The sequence below is a fragment of the Mobula birostris genome, chromosome 20 (genome assembly GCF_030028105.1).
Source record: "Mobula birostris isolate sMobBir1 chromosome 20, sMobBir1.hap1, whole genome shotgun sequence".
Taxonomy (NCBI): Eukaryota; Metazoa; Chordata; class Chondrichthyes; order Myliobatiformes; family Myliobatidae; genus Mobula; species Mobula birostris.
In genome coordinates, this window is record NC_092389.1 from 35,760,900 (window position 1) to 35,778,529 (window position 17,630).

General features: G+C 43.1%; 2 protein-coding genes across 2 annotated transcripts in view; both read left to right on the forward strand.

Annotated features, from left to right (window-relative positions):
* Positions 1-1,350, forward strand: part of LOC140185138 (suppressor of tumorigenicity 14 protein homolog) — a 141,055-nt gene extending 139,705 nt beyond the window's left edge. The window contains exon 19 of the mRNA XM_072238500.1: positions 1,260-1,350. Within this exon, the coding sequence (XP_072094601.1) occupies positions 1,260-1,271 (12 nt within the window). The 3' untranslated portion in view covers positions 1,272-1,350. The remainder of the gene's footprint in view (positions 1-1,259) is intronic.
* On the forward strand, positions 1,277-17,424 carry LOC140185140 (pannexin-3-like). Its single transcript, XM_072238507.1, has 5 exons — positions 1,277-1,399; positions 11,430-11,457; positions 11,548-11,647; positions 14,828-15,498; positions 17,291-17,424. The coding sequence occupies exons 1-5, from the start codon at positions 1,373-1,375 to the stop codon at positions 17,356-17,358; spliced, it is 894 nt and encodes a 297-aa protein (XP_072094608.1). The 5' UTR covers positions 1,277-1,372; the 3' UTR covers positions 17,359-17,424.
* Positions 17,425-17,630: the final 206 nt, after the last annotated feature.

The following is a 17,630-nucleotide window of genomic DNA, read 5'->3' on the forward strand; positions in this document are numbered from 1 at the left end:
TTCACCAGCAACTTTGATGTTGGTTGCTTGTATAGTAATTTCAAAGGGGGTGAATATTTTTTCAGCCTCACAATTTTGGTTTTTAATTTTTAGTAAATTGTTGACAGGTTTTGGAATTTTTATTTGCTATGATGCACAATGTTTTGTAGATTAGCTCAAAAAATCCGACTTCAAGGTATTTTAAATATAGAAAATGAGACATTAAAAAATGAAAATAGTTGTGGGGGGGGGGGGTAACACATTTTCAAGACACTGTATCATCCTACCTGCAGCTTTACATCAGGCCCTGACATCTGTGGGTCAGTTCATAGCATTTTCACCTTGAATCTGAAGGTTGTGGGTTCAAATCCCTCTCTCAAGAACTGATATAAAGAATCTGGCCCAATACCTGAATGAGGGAGTGCTGTTTTTCATGAGAAGTTAACTTTGCCCTCATCTATGGGATAAGTAAGATAGCATGGCACAGACTTGAAGAGCAAAGGAGTTGCCTTAATTAATCCTTCATCCTTTTCAAATCACAGCATCACTTTCTACTTTTAAGGGAACTTGGTGTACGAAAAGATTTCTACATTCTTCACAACCTAAGATCATGAAAAAGGTCATATAAGATCCTCTCTGACACAACATGAAGGGTTTTCACTGCCTCAAGCCCATTCAGTATTTAATAGGATCAGACAAAAGCTGAACTTCTACACCATTTCCTTGCCTTTACTCCTATCTGCCAATATTCTTATCTCTGCATTCACACTCCATTTGGGAGGAGAATTCTAGACTACTATCCATGAATATGAGAAAGCCTCCTTTCTTATTGAAAATACATCTGTTGTCAGAAGCAGGAGCCCAGACCAGATATAATACTTTAGCCAGGATCCGACCAAGGATCTAAAGTTGATGCACAGTTTGAATTTCAAGGTTGCTGTTGAGTATATTGTGCTGAGTAGAATTTCCTACTGTTCTTTCCAATTTTTCACCCATTTTCCTTTCACATTTTGAGAGAAAATAACAATCCATCATTATGATCCCATTCTCTTTTATACCTATTTTATTGCATCAACACTGTCAACTGGCCTGCATACTCCAATGTTTAGTATCCTTTGCTGCATCTGAGATTTACTTGTACAAAAGTGACATGGGAAATTGTCTGCACTGTCCCCAAGGACTTAACTCCAACAACAGATGACAGGAACATGTTACGTCTCTACTGACTGATGCAGAAAGACACCACCCAAAGAATCATAGTTTCATTGTCTGTGTTTCAGGATCACAAATAACCTGTTTCCCACCCAATAACTTCTCGCTGAAGCAGGGTGCCTATGTAGACTTATACTGCTGGGAGACTCTGCTCCACCATCAACTCCATCCCAACAACAACATGCAGACATCACTCTGGATTCATAAGGTAAGTTTGGCACAGCTTTGTGGGCTGAAGGGCCTGTATTGTGCTGTAGGTTTTCTATGTTTCTATGAACACACCTGGCACCACTGTCCAAAAGGGATGTGACAAAATGGAAGTGCGTGAGCAATCGGCCTTTGTTTCAAGCAGTGCCTCGGGATTGAGGATGACTGATGTAGTCAAGGAGGGGTATGCAAATTCTGCCACAAGTCGAGCAGGACATGCTTGGTGGCACAGCAGGTGGGTGGCTGCCGAGGTGACGTGCTGCTTCTGGGCTGCTCCTGGATGAAGTCAAAATTCTCAGTGCCATTCCGAATGTGTCACCTCCACTTTGAGCAGTCAGGACCAAGATTCACAGGAGTCGGTGACGTTGCACAATTTCAAAACCATTTCTCAAATACTCTTAAACCTTTTGCAGTGCCCTCCTGGTAAACGCTGCTGTGGAAGGCCTTAGGGAGGGGTCGGGGAGGGGAGCCCTACAGGCAGCCGATCGAGAAGGCAATGAAGATGTGGGAAACCTCATTAGCCAGGACACAAAATGGAAGAAGCAGTTGGAGTCTGGATCACACTGACAGAGAGAGGCAGGGATTCTCAAATACATGAACCCTTGAATCTCTGAGGCATAGAAGATTGTAGACAAAATGCTGGTTAATGGTCAGAGTCATAGAGCATAAATACCATCTTTTGCATTAATCCTGCCCTAATTTACTTTTATCACTCCTTTGTCTTCTGCTGTTAGGTGGCTGTAATATACCCCAAGCCCTCTTTTTGTTCCTAGACTCCAACCACATGGCCTCATTTGGAAATCCTACGTGTTGGATGTGTGTGTACTTAGTGTGCATGTACATAATGTGTTTGTTGTACGTGGTGTGTGTTTTATGTGAATATGCAGATCCATGATAAAAAGTCAGTCGATAACTCCTGTTTAATGTGAGAACCTGCCTCCAGCACTTGTTAAGTCATTGTGTCACGTTTGTAGCCACCTTGTGGGTAAAGAAATTCTTCCTCAGATTCCCCTTAAAGCTCTTCTTCGTCAGACCAATGCCCTGTGATTGAAGAGACCTCTGCCATGGGGAAAAGGTTTTACTGTCTACCCTATCTGAGCTTGTCATATGTAGATTTGAATGTCTCCATCAGGCACCCATCTCGGCCCCACTGAAAACAGACCCAGTCTAATCAGTACCTCATTTTCTTCCATCCTGGTAAATCTGCTCTGGGTACATTAATCTTCACGTTGGTGTAGTGACCAGATCTGCATATAATATTCCAGCTATGGCCTAATTAATGCTTTATAAGATTGTGCCAAGACCCCCTAGTCTTATACTCCTCGCCTCAGCTGTTGAAGGCAAGTATCCCATAAGTTCTCTTCACCACCCTCAATGATGTGCTGTCACCTTTGGACATAGACCTTGGTTCTCAATACTCTCTACAGATCTACCATTCAGGGTATATTTCCTACCTCAGAATTTATGAGAGATGACTCCATTGCTGGAGTCTCCTCTTTGATGCCCACTAGCTTTGGATTCAATGGCAAGCACTGATACTGCCTCAACGTTTCTCGAACTCAGCTCTTGGGTCTATGTTTGGACCGAGGCTTTGATGAAACCTAGAACCAAGAAGTCGTGAGAAAACCAAGTCTGGGCATCAGTCATTAACTATTCTACCTAAATGCCGCTTGGTAGACATGTTGGTGTCACTTTCCCTCTCTGTGCTAATGATTGAGCGGAGAATGATTGGGTGGTAATTGGCCAAATGGATTTGACTTGGTTTTTCTGAACAGGATGTACTTGTGCAGTTTTCCATTTGGTTGGGTACGGTTGGTTCCAGTCCTGTTGAACATGCCCTTACTGACCCAGAAATGGTCTTAATTCTTCAAGAACCTGAAACTCTCCCTCCTATATTATCATTCTAGATCTGTATAAATCTGCTTGACTTTTGTAGTTTTGCATTCTTTGGCCTGTCACATTGGAAGTGATCTACTTTTGAGTCTTAAATTTTAATTTTCTTCTCAACTCCTGAAGCTGTGTCTAGAATAATGATATTTATCCTACCAGTCTTTGGAATCAGGAAGCCAGAACATTTATTCTCTATTATCATACCAGAGCCCCCACAGAGGCCACTGTATCATCTCTGTCATCTCCCTTACCAAGGTATGAGGAAGATAATGTGCCAATGTGTGTCAGCACTGTTGTAGAAACATTTGTCTGTTCATCGAGTTTGAAACTCTGAGCTTGAGCAGGAAGCACCTTCTGGACATGTGTCTCCTCCAGGTCTATCTATGGCCTGCAGTTCATACATAGCACACGAATCAGAGGCAACATACCTCTGCTGTACAACATGATCCAAGATACTCTATTCAGAGTAACTTGTTAATTAAACCTTTCTTTCCTATCTTCTATCTTCTCACACGCCTGTAATTTAACCTCCGAGTTTTGAAATGCATCATCTAAGGGATTACCCAATAGTTTTTTTTTATCCAATTTGCTTAATAACCTTGTCTAAGGTTCAAAGTTAATTGTAACCTTCCTCTACTAAGTTACAATTGAGCCAATTGTCCTCAGTCAGGTGACAGAAAAGAGCAACAAATCCCCTCCCTGTCGAATTGTACTGAACCAATGTCAGGTCCACTCTCACTGTTTTTCTGGAACAATCCTGGCTGATTCCCGTGGAGTCGTAGAGTCATACAGCATGGAAACAGGCCCTTTGCCTAAATGGTCCATGCTGAACAAGATGCCCATCCAAGCTGGTCTAATTTCCATCTGTTTAGCCAATATCCCTCTTCCCTGTTCATGTATCTATCTGCATGTCTCCTGGAACAGCCTTGACCCTGCTCCCACTGTTCTCCCAAAAGAATTGCAGGCCTTCCGGAACAACCCTAGTTCTGTTCCCAGGAGGAGTCGCAGGCCAGATCCCTTGATTCTCCCACAATATTCCCAGTGCTGCTTCATCAGTTCTTCCGGAACATCTCGAGCTTTCCCTAGAACATTCTCTGATCCACTCTTACAGATATCCCACAACATTCCCAGGCCTGCTCCAGTGGTTCTCCCAGGATAATTGTAGCCATCGTCTACAGTTCTCCCACAACAACTTTAGGTCGTACTCTGCCTCAGGCCTCAGGCCTCAGTTTGCTCTTCCACTGGCACTGGCTTCTGTCCCAGAGCCACTTCTTTCAAGGAGCTCCTCCACTGAATATATCCAGCACCTATGTGAGTACTTTAAATGTGCTTTAGTTATCAAAGAAACATAGAAAATAGGTGCAGGAGTAGTTCATTCGGCCTTTCAAGCCTGCACTGCCATTCAGTATGATCATTGCTGATCATCCAACTCAGAACCCTGTACCAGCCTTCCCTCCATACCCCCTGATCCCTTTAGCCACAAGGGCCATATCTAACTGCCTCTTAAATATAGCCAATGAACTGGCCTCAACTGTTTCCTGTGCCAGAGAATTCCACAGATTCACCACTCTCTGTGTGAAGAAGTTTTTCCTAATCTAAACCAATTCTGTGTGTTCACCCCCATAGTTACCATTCTGATCCCATCCTCCCTCCAGGTACAATCAGTTCCCAGACCCCTTCTGACAGTTCACCAGTCTCTCTCCTTTTTTGTGGCATTTATTCCTTGTGAGTAATTTCATTTCCTTGAAGTGTGATCTCATGAAGATGACTAAACTGGACAGAGTACATGATGGTATTTCTGCTCAGGAAGAATAGTGGACGTGTTAATCTCTCCATCAAAAGGCTGTAACTTTGGGAGCAATTCAAATTTTCAAGGCAGGATTCCAAATGTTCCAATTGAAAATGGATATCATGGGAAATACTGTAAGGGGAATGAAATTGGAGTATGGATCACTATCACTGAACAAAGCCTTTTTTCTGTCTCCTTATAAACTACTTGTTAAGATTTTTATTTTGTATCCCATTAAGTACTGCATACACTTGTTCCTTGTTGAAAACAAATGAATCATATTTTAGCTTAAGCAATTGATTTTTTACTATTCATACACTTAAGTTGATGGACAATATGTGGATAGCCTTGTAAACCTAAGTAATGCCCCTTAATAAATTTGAGCTTTGGTAGCTGGCTTCACTAGACTTCAATGGAATTAGCTCTGCCCACTTGCTTGGATTTTTCTGATAGTTCCTCTGTTCCTCAGAGCTGATATGTAGACAGCTTATGGAAAGAAGTAAAAACAATGGGGTTGTCAAAGTGAGTAACTTTAATACCCCCCATATTGACTGCGACTTCCTTAGTTCGAGATGCTAAGTTGAGACAGAATTGCTTCAGTGCATTCAAGAAGCTATTGCTTCAAAAGCCAAACAGCATGTGGATAGTCCAACAAGAGGAAGGACCATACTGGCCCTTGTTTTGGGAAATGTGCCTGGCCGGGTGACTGCCCTTTCAGCGGGAAAGCGGTTTCAGACCAGCGATCTCAGTTCCTTCAGCTTTAAGACAGTTCTGAATAAGAATAAGAATGAACTTTGTGGGAACGTGCAAAATTGGGAGGGGGCAAATTACAGCCTTATTAGACAGGATACAGAAGGGGTTAATTGGGAGCAGCTGTTATCGGGCAAGAGCACATCTAAAATGTGGACGAACAAAAGCTTACAACAGGAATTCTGCAGATGCTGGAAATTTAAGCAACACACATCAAAGTTGCTGGTGAACGCAGCAGGCCAGGCAGCATGTCTAGGAAGAGGTACAGTCAACGTTTCAGGCCGAGACCCTGTGGAACCCGTCCTGACAAAGGGTCTCGGCCTGAAACATCGACTGTACCTCTTCCTAGAGATGCTGCCTGGCCTGCTGTGTTCACCAGCAACTTTGATGTGTGTTTCTAAAATGTGGAAGTAGTTTAATGATTAGCTGAGGACCAGCATGTTCCAGTAAGGAGGAAGGACAAGGATGACAGGGTAATTGATCCTCAGATGATGAGAGAGCTATGAACTTAATCTGAAAAAAGGCAGCATATGCAAAGTTTAGGAAGCTAAGGTCAGACAGGACCCTTATGGAATATAGAGATAGCAGGAAAAGACTCAAACAGGGGTTTAAGAAGGCTCAGTTGGAGTAAGAAGATAATGTTAATACATATGCAAATGATACAAAGATTTGTGGAGTTAGACCATATGATATAGGAACTGAAAAAAGGTAATTAGTCTTCTCATCAAATCTTCTCAGTCTGCTCCCCCATGCAATATTAGCTGATTTTTTTTCCAAACCCATTATTCCTTTTCCTCCCCATAATGCTTAAACCCCTTAGCAATCATGAACTGAACAATTTCTGCCTTAAACACACCCAATGACTTGTCCTACACTGCACTCTGTGGCAATGAATTCCACAGATTCAATTCCTCTTGGCTGAAGAAATCCCACCTCATCTCTGTTCTAAAAGATGTGCCCTCAGATCCTAAACTCTCACTCAGCATTTTGGTATTTGGTAGGTTCCAATAGGGTCCCCTTTTTTCTTCTAAACTCCAGGCATAAAGCCATCAAACATTCCTCGTTTGATAACCCTTTCACTTCTGGATCATTCTCGGGAACATCCTTCAGGACCCTCTCCAATGCCAGCACATCTTTTCTTAGATAAGGATCCTAAAGTTGCTCATTCCAAGTGCTGTCTGACCAGTGCCTGATAAAGCCTCAGCATTACATCCTTGCTTCTGTATTCTGGCCCTCTTGAAATGAATGCTAACATTGCTAACATTTAGCACGTACTGCAAGTTACCTTTGAGGGAATTCTGCATGAGGACGCCCAAGTCTCTTTGCACCCTTGAATTCTGAATACTCTTCCTATTTAGAAAATAGTTTACACCTTTATCCTTCCTACCAAAGTGCATGATCATACACATTCCTAAACTATATTCCATCTGCCACTTCTTTGCCCACTCTCCCAATTCCTCCTGCAGACTCCCTGCACTACAATACTCCCTGTTCCTCCAACTAGCTTGGTAATATAGGTAAACTTGGCCACAATGTCATCAGTTCCTTCATCCAGATCACTAATGTATAAAGTGACAGGTCCCAACACAGATCCCTGTGGAATCCACTAGTCACCGGCAGCCAATCTGATCCCACTTTTTGCTTTCTGCCAGTCAGTTAATCTTATATCAATGCTATAACTGCGAACGGTATAGAGGGCTATATAAGGATCCAGCAGAATATAGATGAGGTACAAATATAGAGACATAGAGTATTACAGCACAGAAACAGGCACATCAGCCCATCTAGTCCATGCTGAATTACTACGCTGTCTAGTCCCAACCTGCACTTGGACCACAGCCCTCCATACCCTTCCCAACCATGTATTTATCCAAATTTCTCTTAAATGTTGAAATTGAACCCACTTCTACTCTCACCACCTTCTGAGTGAAAAGTTCCCTCTCATGTTCCTCTTTCACCTTCAACCCATGACCTCTAGTTCTAGTCTCACCCAACCTCAGTGGAAAAAGCCTGCTTACATTTACCCCTCATAATTTTGTATATCTCTATATCAAATCTCCCCTCTTTCTTTATGCCCCAGGAAATAAAGTCCTAAACTATTCAACCTTTCCCTATAACTCAGGTACTCAAGTCTTGCCAGCAACCTTGTAAATTTTCTCTGCACTCTTTCAATCTTAGTGATATCTTTCCTATAGGTAGGTGACCAGAACTGGACAGCAATCTTGTCTCTTGCCTCCCTCAATAACCTGAGGTAAATCCCATCAGGCCCTGGGGACTTATCCACCTTAATACTCCTTAGGAGAGCCAACACTTCCTCCTCCTTGACCCCTATATTCCCTAACATATTTATACACTCATCACTATCTCCTGGTCCTCCACGTCCCTTTCCTTGGTAAATACTGAAGTAAAATACTCAATAAGGACCTCACTCACATTCTCCACATCCAAGCAAATGTTCTCCCCTTTATCCCTGAGTGGTCCCACCCTCTCCTTAGTTATCCTCTTGCTCTTAATGTATTAATAATGTCTTGGGATATGCTTTAATCCTATTTGCCAAGGACTTTTCATGGCTCCTCCTGGCTTTCCTAATTCCCTTCTTTAGATCTTTACTGGCTACTTTTATACTCCTCATGTGCTACATTTGATTCTGACTTCCAAAGCCTTACATACTTTTCCTTTTTCTTCTTGACTAAATTCATCACCTCTATGGACATCCAAGGTTCTCTTATCTTTCCATCCCTGTCCTTCCTTCTAACAGGAACATACCTTTCCTGCACTCTGTGCAATTGATATTTAAACACCCTCTAGATGTCTGATCTCGACTGGCCAGAGAAAAGGTGTTCCCAATTAATTCTCCTTAGTTCCTGCCTAATGCCTTCATATTTTGCCCTACTCCAATTTAAAACTCTCCCAGAGGGACCATACCTATCCTTATCTATAGCTTGCCTTAAAGTTAAGGAGCTGTGGTCACTGTTCCCTAACTGTTCATCTACTGAAAGGTCAGTCACCTGGCCAGGTTTATTAACCAACACCAGGTCTAGTACAGTCCCTCCTCTCATTGGACTATCTACATACTTTTGCAGGCGGGTTTCTTAAATCTGTGCTATCACCCCGTTCCTACCTGCACTAGCCCATGGCATAGGGAGTAATCCGAAGGTAACTACCTTGGAAGTCCTTCTCTTCAGCCTCTTTCCTAACTCTATATATTTTCTGTGTATGACCTCTTCCCCTTTTCTGCCTACGTCATTGGTGCCAATATACACCACAACCTCTGGCTGTTCACCCTTCCCCTTGAGAATATCTTGAAGCTGCTCCAATACATCATGGACCCTAGCACCTGGGAGGCAACACACCATCCCGGTGTCTCTCTTGCAGTTTATTCTTACAGTCTTTCTTAAACAAAAGATCATTAGCTATCCTCCAATCCACCGGCACCTCCACCATTGCTAAGCGCATTTTAAGTACCTCTGCTGGGGCCCTTGCAATTTCTGCACTCGCCTCCCACAGGGTCCGAGGAAACACCTTGTCGGGTCCTGGGTACTTATCCACCCTGATTTGCTTCAAAACAGCAAACACCCCCTCCTCTGTAATCTGTATACAGTGGCATGCAAAAGTTTGGGCACCCCGGGCAAAATTTCTGTTACTGTGAACAGCTAAGCGAGTGAAAGATGAACTGATTTCCAAAAGGCATAAAGTTAAAGATGACACATTTTTTTAATATTTTAAGCAAGAAAACTTTTTTATTTCCATCTTTTAGTTTCAAAATAACAAAAAAGGAAAAGGGCCTGAAGCAAAAGTTTGGGCACCCTGCATGGTCAGTACTTAGTAACACCCCCTTTGGCAAGTATCACAGCTTGTAAACGCCTTTTGTAGTCAGCTAAGGGTCTTTCAATTCTTGTTTGGGGGATTTTTGCCCATTCTTCTTTGCAAAAGGCTTCTAGTTCTGTGAGATTCTTGGGCTGTCTTGCATGCACTGCTCTTTTGAGGTCTATCCACAGATCCTCGATGATGTTTAGGTCAGGGGACTGTGAGGGCCATGGCAAAACCTTCAGCTTGCGTCTCTTGAGGTAGTCCATTGTGGATTTTGAGGCGTCTTTAGGATCATTATCCTGTTGTAGAAGCCATCCTCTTTTCATCTTCGGCTTTATTTTTTACAGACGGTGTGATGTTTGCTTCCAGAATTTGCTGGTATTTAATTGAATTCATTCTTCCCTCTACCAGTGAAATGTTCCCCGTGCCACTGGCTGCAACACAAGCCCAAAGCATCATCGATCCACCCCCGTGCTTCATAGTTGGAGAGGTGTTCTTTTCATGAAGTTCTGCACCTTTTTTTCTCCAAACATACCTTTGCTCATTGCGGCCAAAGAGTTCTATTCAAAAGGTTCAAAGGAACATCTAAACAAGCCTGATGCATTTTGGAAACAAGTCCTGTGGACTGATGAAGTTAAAATAGAACTGTACTCCTCATAATTTTCTATACATCTATCAAATCTCCTCTCAATCTTCAACATTGAGCCAGAGCTTCAAGTCCCCACTCTAACACTGGCCCATGCACTTAGGAAACTACGTTGCAGCTACATAAAACTTTGGTTAGGCCGCACTTGGAGTATTGTGTGCAGTTTTGGTGGCTCCATTGCAGGGAGGGTTTGAAGGCTTTGGAGAGGGTGCATAAGAACTTTACTATGAGGTTGGACAATTTTGAGTTGTTATCTCTGGAATGTCAGAGGCAGACGTAAGATGTGATTGGAGTTTATAAGATTATGAGAGGCATAGATAGGGTTAAAAGCAATATTTTTTCCCAGGCTTTCAGTGTCAAATACTGGAGAACATGTATTTAGTGAGAGGGATAACATTTAAAGGAGACGTGTGGGGATCTGATGTTTTTGCACAGTGAGTGGTGGGTGCCTGGAGCAGGCTGCCAGGGGAAATGGTGAAAACGGATCTGATAGTGCTGTTTAAGAGACTATTCGATGGACAAATAAGTACTCAAGGAATGGAGGGATATGGATCATGTACAGGAAGGAGAGACTTAGTTTAATTGAGTGCCATGTTCAGCACAGACATGGTGAGCCAAAGGGCGTGCACCTGTGCTGTACTTTTCTGTGTATAATGTTCCCTGGGGATGAGCAGTGTAAGGGGCAGCTTGGTGCTGGCTGATCGGTCCAGAGACATGAGTTTGGTGCTGCGTGTAGGAATTTGCATGTTGCGTGTTTTCTTCATCACCACATGGGCTCATTGGATGTTCTTGTTCCATCCCACAGACCTGGCTCCTGTAGTAAGTGGTAAATACGTTCATGGGCCTATGAGGGAATGCTGAAGGGGGTAGGGTTACTCTGCTGGCAGCCAGCACGGACCACAGACAGGATATTTTCCTCTGTAGAAGTTTTATCACTATTACTGGCGTTTCCATATTCTCCGGTGAGAACAGACATGACTGCAGTTGCCTGCTGCACTGGGTGTTCCTGTGCACACTTTCAGGTGCTTTTATTGCACATGTCCATTTACTCTATCAGCAGCCAGTGTAACTGAGATTCCCTTATTAGAGGTAATCCCATATTTACTGCTGAGGTTGGGTCTAACTGGGGATCTTTCACTTTTACAGGTGTTTCCATATTCCCTGCTGGCGATTGGTATGACCATGTACCTTCCTACTTTAATCTGGAAAGTGTTTGTTACTCCAATTCTGACGGCAGACCTTCTTTTTATTATCGACGAGTTAGATAAAGCTTACAATCGGTCAATTAAGGTGGTTCAGCTGATTCTGAAGAAATATGAGAACAACCCCAATGCCAAGAGTCTGATCCAAGAGGAACTGGACAGGTAGAAAATTTAAATCTCCATTAGCTGTTAAGCGAATGGGCCATGCACTGTGTGTGAGGCTCTAAGATGTGGATGGTGGGTGTGTGTGGTGTATTCTCACAGTTCCAGAGATGCTTGTTTAATCCTGTCTCTGTAGAGTTTGGATGTTTTCCCAGTAACTGCACGAGCTTTCCTAGGAACACTGGCTTCCTCGCCACTCCCCAAAGTCCTGCAGGTTGGGAGGTGAATTGGCCGCTGTGAGTTACACATCGTGTACAGTTGTGTGCAGGGATCTGGGGTGAGTTGATAGAATTGTGGGGAGAATGGTTTTGGCATGGACTAGATGGGCCGAAGGGCTTGTTTCTGTGCTGTACTTTTCTATGACTCGATAACACTAATAGATTAAAGGAGAAATTAGTGGCAGACTGGGATGGCTCAGTGAGACAGTCTAGACCCTGACCAGGGCCTCTATACCCCTCATAATCTCTACTCCTGCAGCTATTAAGCAGAGGAGTAATATACAGTGTAGAGTCTAATATCACATCCTCATCCAGTATTGCTTTATAAAGAAGAGTATTTGTTTACTATGACTTTGGTGCTGGTGGGCTTTTATAGAGTACAAGTTGGCAGCCTTTAAACTATAACAATTGGTACATAATGCATTAGTCTTGAGGGAAACACTAAAGTTGTTCAAATCTGATTTGGGGGTATGAACTCGCTTGGAAGTGAATTGGCTTGAGATTTCATTTTCATTCCAACCAAGTGTTATGTTGCACTGTGGCTCTGAACGTAGATCGTATCTACACCACTTTGTGTAGTAAACTATCTAGGTTTAGAGCCACAGAACATAGCTTTGTTTCTACTGTTATCAAATCTTCCATAAATGTTACCTTTTCCACATAACTTCCTGTAGATTTTACATAGCATTTAGACAGTTGTGACTTGTACACTTTTACCAAAATAACCCCATAGCCTGTCCTGGTCCAACCACAGCCAAGAAAGCTCACTAATGCCTCTCCTCCCTCAGGAGGCTAAAGAAATATGAATGTCCCTTTGACCCTTGCCAATTTTTATTGATGCACCACAGAAAATATCCTATCTGGATGCATAATGGCTTAGTATGGCAATTGCTCTGCATGTGACTGCAAGAAACTGCAGAGAGTTGTGGACAGAGCTCAGCATATCATAAAAACCAGCCTTCCCTCCATGGACTCTATCTACACTTCTCGCTACCTTGGTAAAACAGCCAGCATAATGGAAGGCCCCTCTCACCCTGGGTACTTTCTCTTTTTCCTCATTGGGCAAAAGATACAAAAGCCTTAAAGCGTGTAACACCAGGCTCAAGGAGTGCTTCTATCCTCTGGTGTTACAAGACTACTGAATGGTCCCCTAGTGCAATAAAATGGACCCTTGACCTCACAATCTACCTCTTGCACTTTATTGTCTACCTGTACTGCGCTATCTCGATAACTGCAACATTTTATTCTGCATTCTATTATTGTTTTCCCTTGTACTACCTCAATGCACTGTTGTAATGAAATGATCCTAATCAATGGCATGCCAAACAAAGTTTTTCACTGTGCCTCAGTACATGTGACAATAATAAATCAATTTATCAACTTACCAAAAGCCAGCAACAATCATTTAGAAAACCCTGAAGGCAATTCAGGATAGGACTTGCACAGTGAACATTAGGGCTCTGGGGAGTGTTTGTAGAACAGAGGTACTTTGGAGTACAAGTACATGGTTCCCTGGTGTCACAAGTAAACGGCTGGAGAAGAAGGAATATGATAGGAGAGGAGAGGAGGGTGCATCAAGAGAGAAAGAAAAGAAGGAGAGGCACCAGGGGAGGTGATAGGCAGGTGAGCAGAAGTGGTAAGAGGCCAGAATGGGGAACAGAAGAAGAAGGAAGGGGGAGGGGGAAAGAAAAAAAGTTTACCGGAAGGAGAAATCAATGTTCATGGCATCAGGTTGGAGGCTACCTAGACGGAATATGAAGTGTTGCTCTTGCACCCTGACAGCGGCCTCATTGTGGCAGAAGAGGAGACCGTGGACCAACATGTTGGAATGGGAATAGGAATGGGGATAGGAATTAAAATGGTTGCCCACTGGGAAATTCTGCTCTTGGTGCATGGAGTAGAAATGCTTGACAAATTGTTCCCCCAATTTACGTTGGGTCTCACGAATGCAGAGGAGCCCACATCGGGAACACCGAATACAATAGATGACCCCAACAGAATCACAGGTAAAGTGTTGCCTCACCTGGAAGGACTGTTTGGAGCCCTAAATGGAGGTGAGGGAGGTGTGAATGGGCAGGTGTAGCACTTTGGCTGCTTGCAGGGATACGTGCCGGAAGGGAGATTAGTGGGGAGGGACAAGTGGACAAGGAAGGAGCAATCCCTGTGGAAAGCAAAGAGTTGGGGGTGGGGGAGGTAAAGAGTCTGGTGATAGGATCTCGAAATAGTGATAGAAAATGGCCAGTCAACATTCTAGGTCAAGATCCTTCATCTGGACAGAACCTGGAAAGCCAACTGTGAATTTCCCTCCACAGATGCTGCTTGACTCACTGAGTTCCTCTAGCATCTTGTTTTCTGCTCCAGCTCCCATCATCTGCAGTCCTTGTGTTTCTGCCTTAATAACCAGATTGCCTGAGGATTAGGTTGGATAGGAAATAAGATTGTGAGAGGAGTAAGGAAGAAATGATGGACACCTTGCACTGGCAAGGTGTAGAAAGCTACAGACCAAGTGCTTGCAGAAGGGAATAGTAGAGTTGGGTTCCTGATAGTCGGCATGGACATTGTGGGCCGAGAGGCCTGCTTCTGTATTGTATACTCTGTGACACAGAGACAGTAAGGAGACTTTTCTCCTTGCAACAACAATCTCACAAACTCCAAACATTGTCCTGTGAATGAGGTTTCTAACCAGCTGAGGTGGAATTGTGTCAGAGAGATCTAAACTGCGTCCACTCAGGCAGGTGTGAGACTGAAACCAATAAGCAAATCACCCTACTGCAATAGGTTATTTCTCACTTGCTACCTGCTCCTCCACTCTGATTCCAGCAGAGAGGAATTCTGAAGTGTATTAGTGCTGATCTACTGGTCCTATGCAATGGTCTATGGTCCAAAGCAAAATAAAAACTTCAAAGATTAGCCTGTTGTTCAGTGAGAATAGTGACTCACTCAGTTCAATTTGTGTTCAAAGGGCTCGAAGGGAGAAGTTACTTGAGTTTCCACTCCTACAGCATTACCTTGCCTGCAAGAATCGCTCATATTACTATATTTACATGTACTACATGAGACAGTTCCTTCTGCTGGTGTTCATTGCTGCTGCGTGCCTCTACCTCATCTATTGCCATTTGCCTGCATTTTTCCTGGATCAATTCAGTTGCTCCATTAAATCAGGACTCCTGACCAATGATCCCAATGTTCCTGATGTGATTCAGTGTAAGCTAACCTCATTGACCATCTTCAAGATGATTAGTGTGGTTAACGGGACTGTTTATGTGCTCTTAGTCCCCATGATCATTCACAATCTCCTGAAGCTTTGTTGCTGGGATAAACAATTTATGGCTGTATATCAGATGCTTCCTGCATTCGACCTGGTCAGTAAGAAGATGCTGGGCTGTGCACTGAATGATCTCAACATCGTTCTCCACTTCCTGCGCGCAAACATTAATCAGCTTGAGTCGTTCGGTCGCCTTTCAGTCCTGTGTATTGTGAAGGATGTGAGTGCAGGAAGGAAGGGCCAGACACTGGTTGATATGATGACACTCCTTGTGGGACTAGAATCCTATGAAGGTGGCGGCTATACTAATGCTGGTGGTGGAAATGGGCCCCCTGGACTGCAGCAACAAAAGTACTTGGATACTCAGGGTAAGTGACAGACAAATGTTGCCTGGAATATTTCACATGAAAATCCTACACCCAGAACAAACCTAGAATACTCAGTCTATGGTACCTGGATTATTGATCTGCCAATAAAATTAGTCCATAAGAGCAGAATTAAGCCATTTGGCCCATCCAGTCCACTCCGCCGTTTCATCATGGCTGATCCATTTTCCCTCTCAGCCCCAATCTCCTGCCTTTTCCCTGTATTTTTTCATGCCCTGACTAATCAAGAATCTATTAACCTCTGCCTTAAATATACCAAAAGACCTGGTCTCCACGGCCACCTGTGGTGACAAATTCCACAGATTCTGGCTAAAGAACTCATCTCCGTTCTAAAAGGACGCCTCTCTATCTGGAGTCTGTGTCCTCTGATCCTAGACTCTCCCACCATAGGAAACGTTCTCTCCACATCCACTCTATTGAGGCACCTTAATATCTCTTAGGTTTCAATGAGGTCACCCTTCATTCTTCTGAATTTCAGTGAGTAGAGGCTCAGAGCCATCAAACGCTCCTCATATGACAAGCCTTAGTCCTTAGTCTTAGCTCAGCTCCATGTTACAAGTGTAAGATTTCAGGAATTTTAAATTAAATCATTTAGCCCCTCCTAGTTGTGCCATTCAATGGATACTCCTGTCTAGCTTGTAATGGGTTGGGCTTCAGTGGATGGCTCTGCCACAGTCCCCACTGACCTGAATTTATTTGATCTTGCAAATCTTGCTGGACTGCTGTAACTGGAGTCCAGTCATGTGATTCTTTGTGTGTATAAGTGTTTCCTGACTTCTCTCCTGAAAGTTCTGGCATTAAATTGTAGGCTTTGACTTACAATCCACAATTAGCGCAAATAGCTTCTCTCAAACCAATCATTTCCCCTTAAACCCTTCAATTAAGTCATCTTTTAATCTCTTAAGTGTACAACCCTACACTTCAAAATGTCTCCTTCTAATTCATTGTTTGGAACTCAAGAACCAGTCTGCTAAATCAACACCATGGTCTCTCCAAGGTGGGGGCCAGAACTGGTGATAGTGCTTCTGGCGTGTGCTAACCAGTGGCTTTGTGTAGATACAGGTTGGTTCCTACACCCTTGTGCTCCAGCATTCCAGAAGTCTTTTCGGCTATTTTCAATGCCAGTAACTACACCCCTTTGGAACCTTGGCAAGAGAAACAAGAGTTGATCTTTTGGGTTGAACCTTTCATCAGAAATACAAAATGTTAGAAAGCAACACACAAAATGCTGGAGGAACTTGGCAGGTTAGGCAGCATCTATGGAAATTAATGAACAGTCAACATTTTGGGCCTTTTCCCTGTATTAAAACTTTGATTGTCTCATGATTATCTTATTGCTCTTCTATTCCCTCTGTCATAATGAGTTCCTGGTGACAGGTACTGGGACAACTGGCCCACAGTCTCCTACTTAAAATTTCTTCCTTTCTTTAACGATGGCTTCTCGGCAACACATCAATTCTGTTTTTCACTCCATAACCTGACCTATTTTAGAAGTTTCAGCTTTTATGTTAGGTTTTCAGCATTTGCAGTTTTTTTTTGGATTACTTCACCCTACATGGAACTAAACCAAACCCTTCCCATCTGAACTGCACATGGATACTGCACCACCCTCCTCCTTCCCTCTCCTGTCTTCAATGTATGTACACAGTCAGAAAACAGCTGTATGTCTGATTCACTCTAAAAGAGCTGGCATACATCTTGAAAGAGGCATCAGATTATGCACATTATTTATAGTTGTTTTTTTTTATCCCTAATGTCTCTCATTATAACTTAGGTCACTTTCGAACAAGAGAAGCGTCAAATTGGACCTGCAGTGGACTTCAGAGCTCTTCAAGCTGCTGAGAGAACGACAGCAACAACCAGTGACTGGATACAACAACCTGTCACATTATTTCTCAAATATGGATTTGTAATAAAACTATTAAAGCTAGTTCGCATGTTTGAAGAATTATTCCAATGGAAACAAAATGCAAGATAGGTTATACATTACTTGCTGACGTGTGTTTATTCCTGGTACTCGCAGGGGAGTGGTCAGTACAATACCTGTTCTGCCAGGTATGGATACTACCTGAGCCTTGCATTGGGTGGTATACATCAGTAGCATGTATTTTGTT

Coding starts and splice junctions, on each gene's coding strand:
- LOC140185140 (XM_072238507.1), top strand. CDS start 1,373: ATGCAGACATCACTCTGGATTCATAAG. Junction 11,458..11,547: donor ATATTCCCTGCTGGCGATTG/GTATGACCATGT, acceptor TCGACGAGTTAG/ATAAAGCTTACAATCGGTCA. Junction 11,648..14,827: donor ATCCAAGAGGAACTGGACAG/GTAGAAAATTTA, acceptor TTGTGTTCAAAG/GGCTCGAAGGGAGAAGTTAC.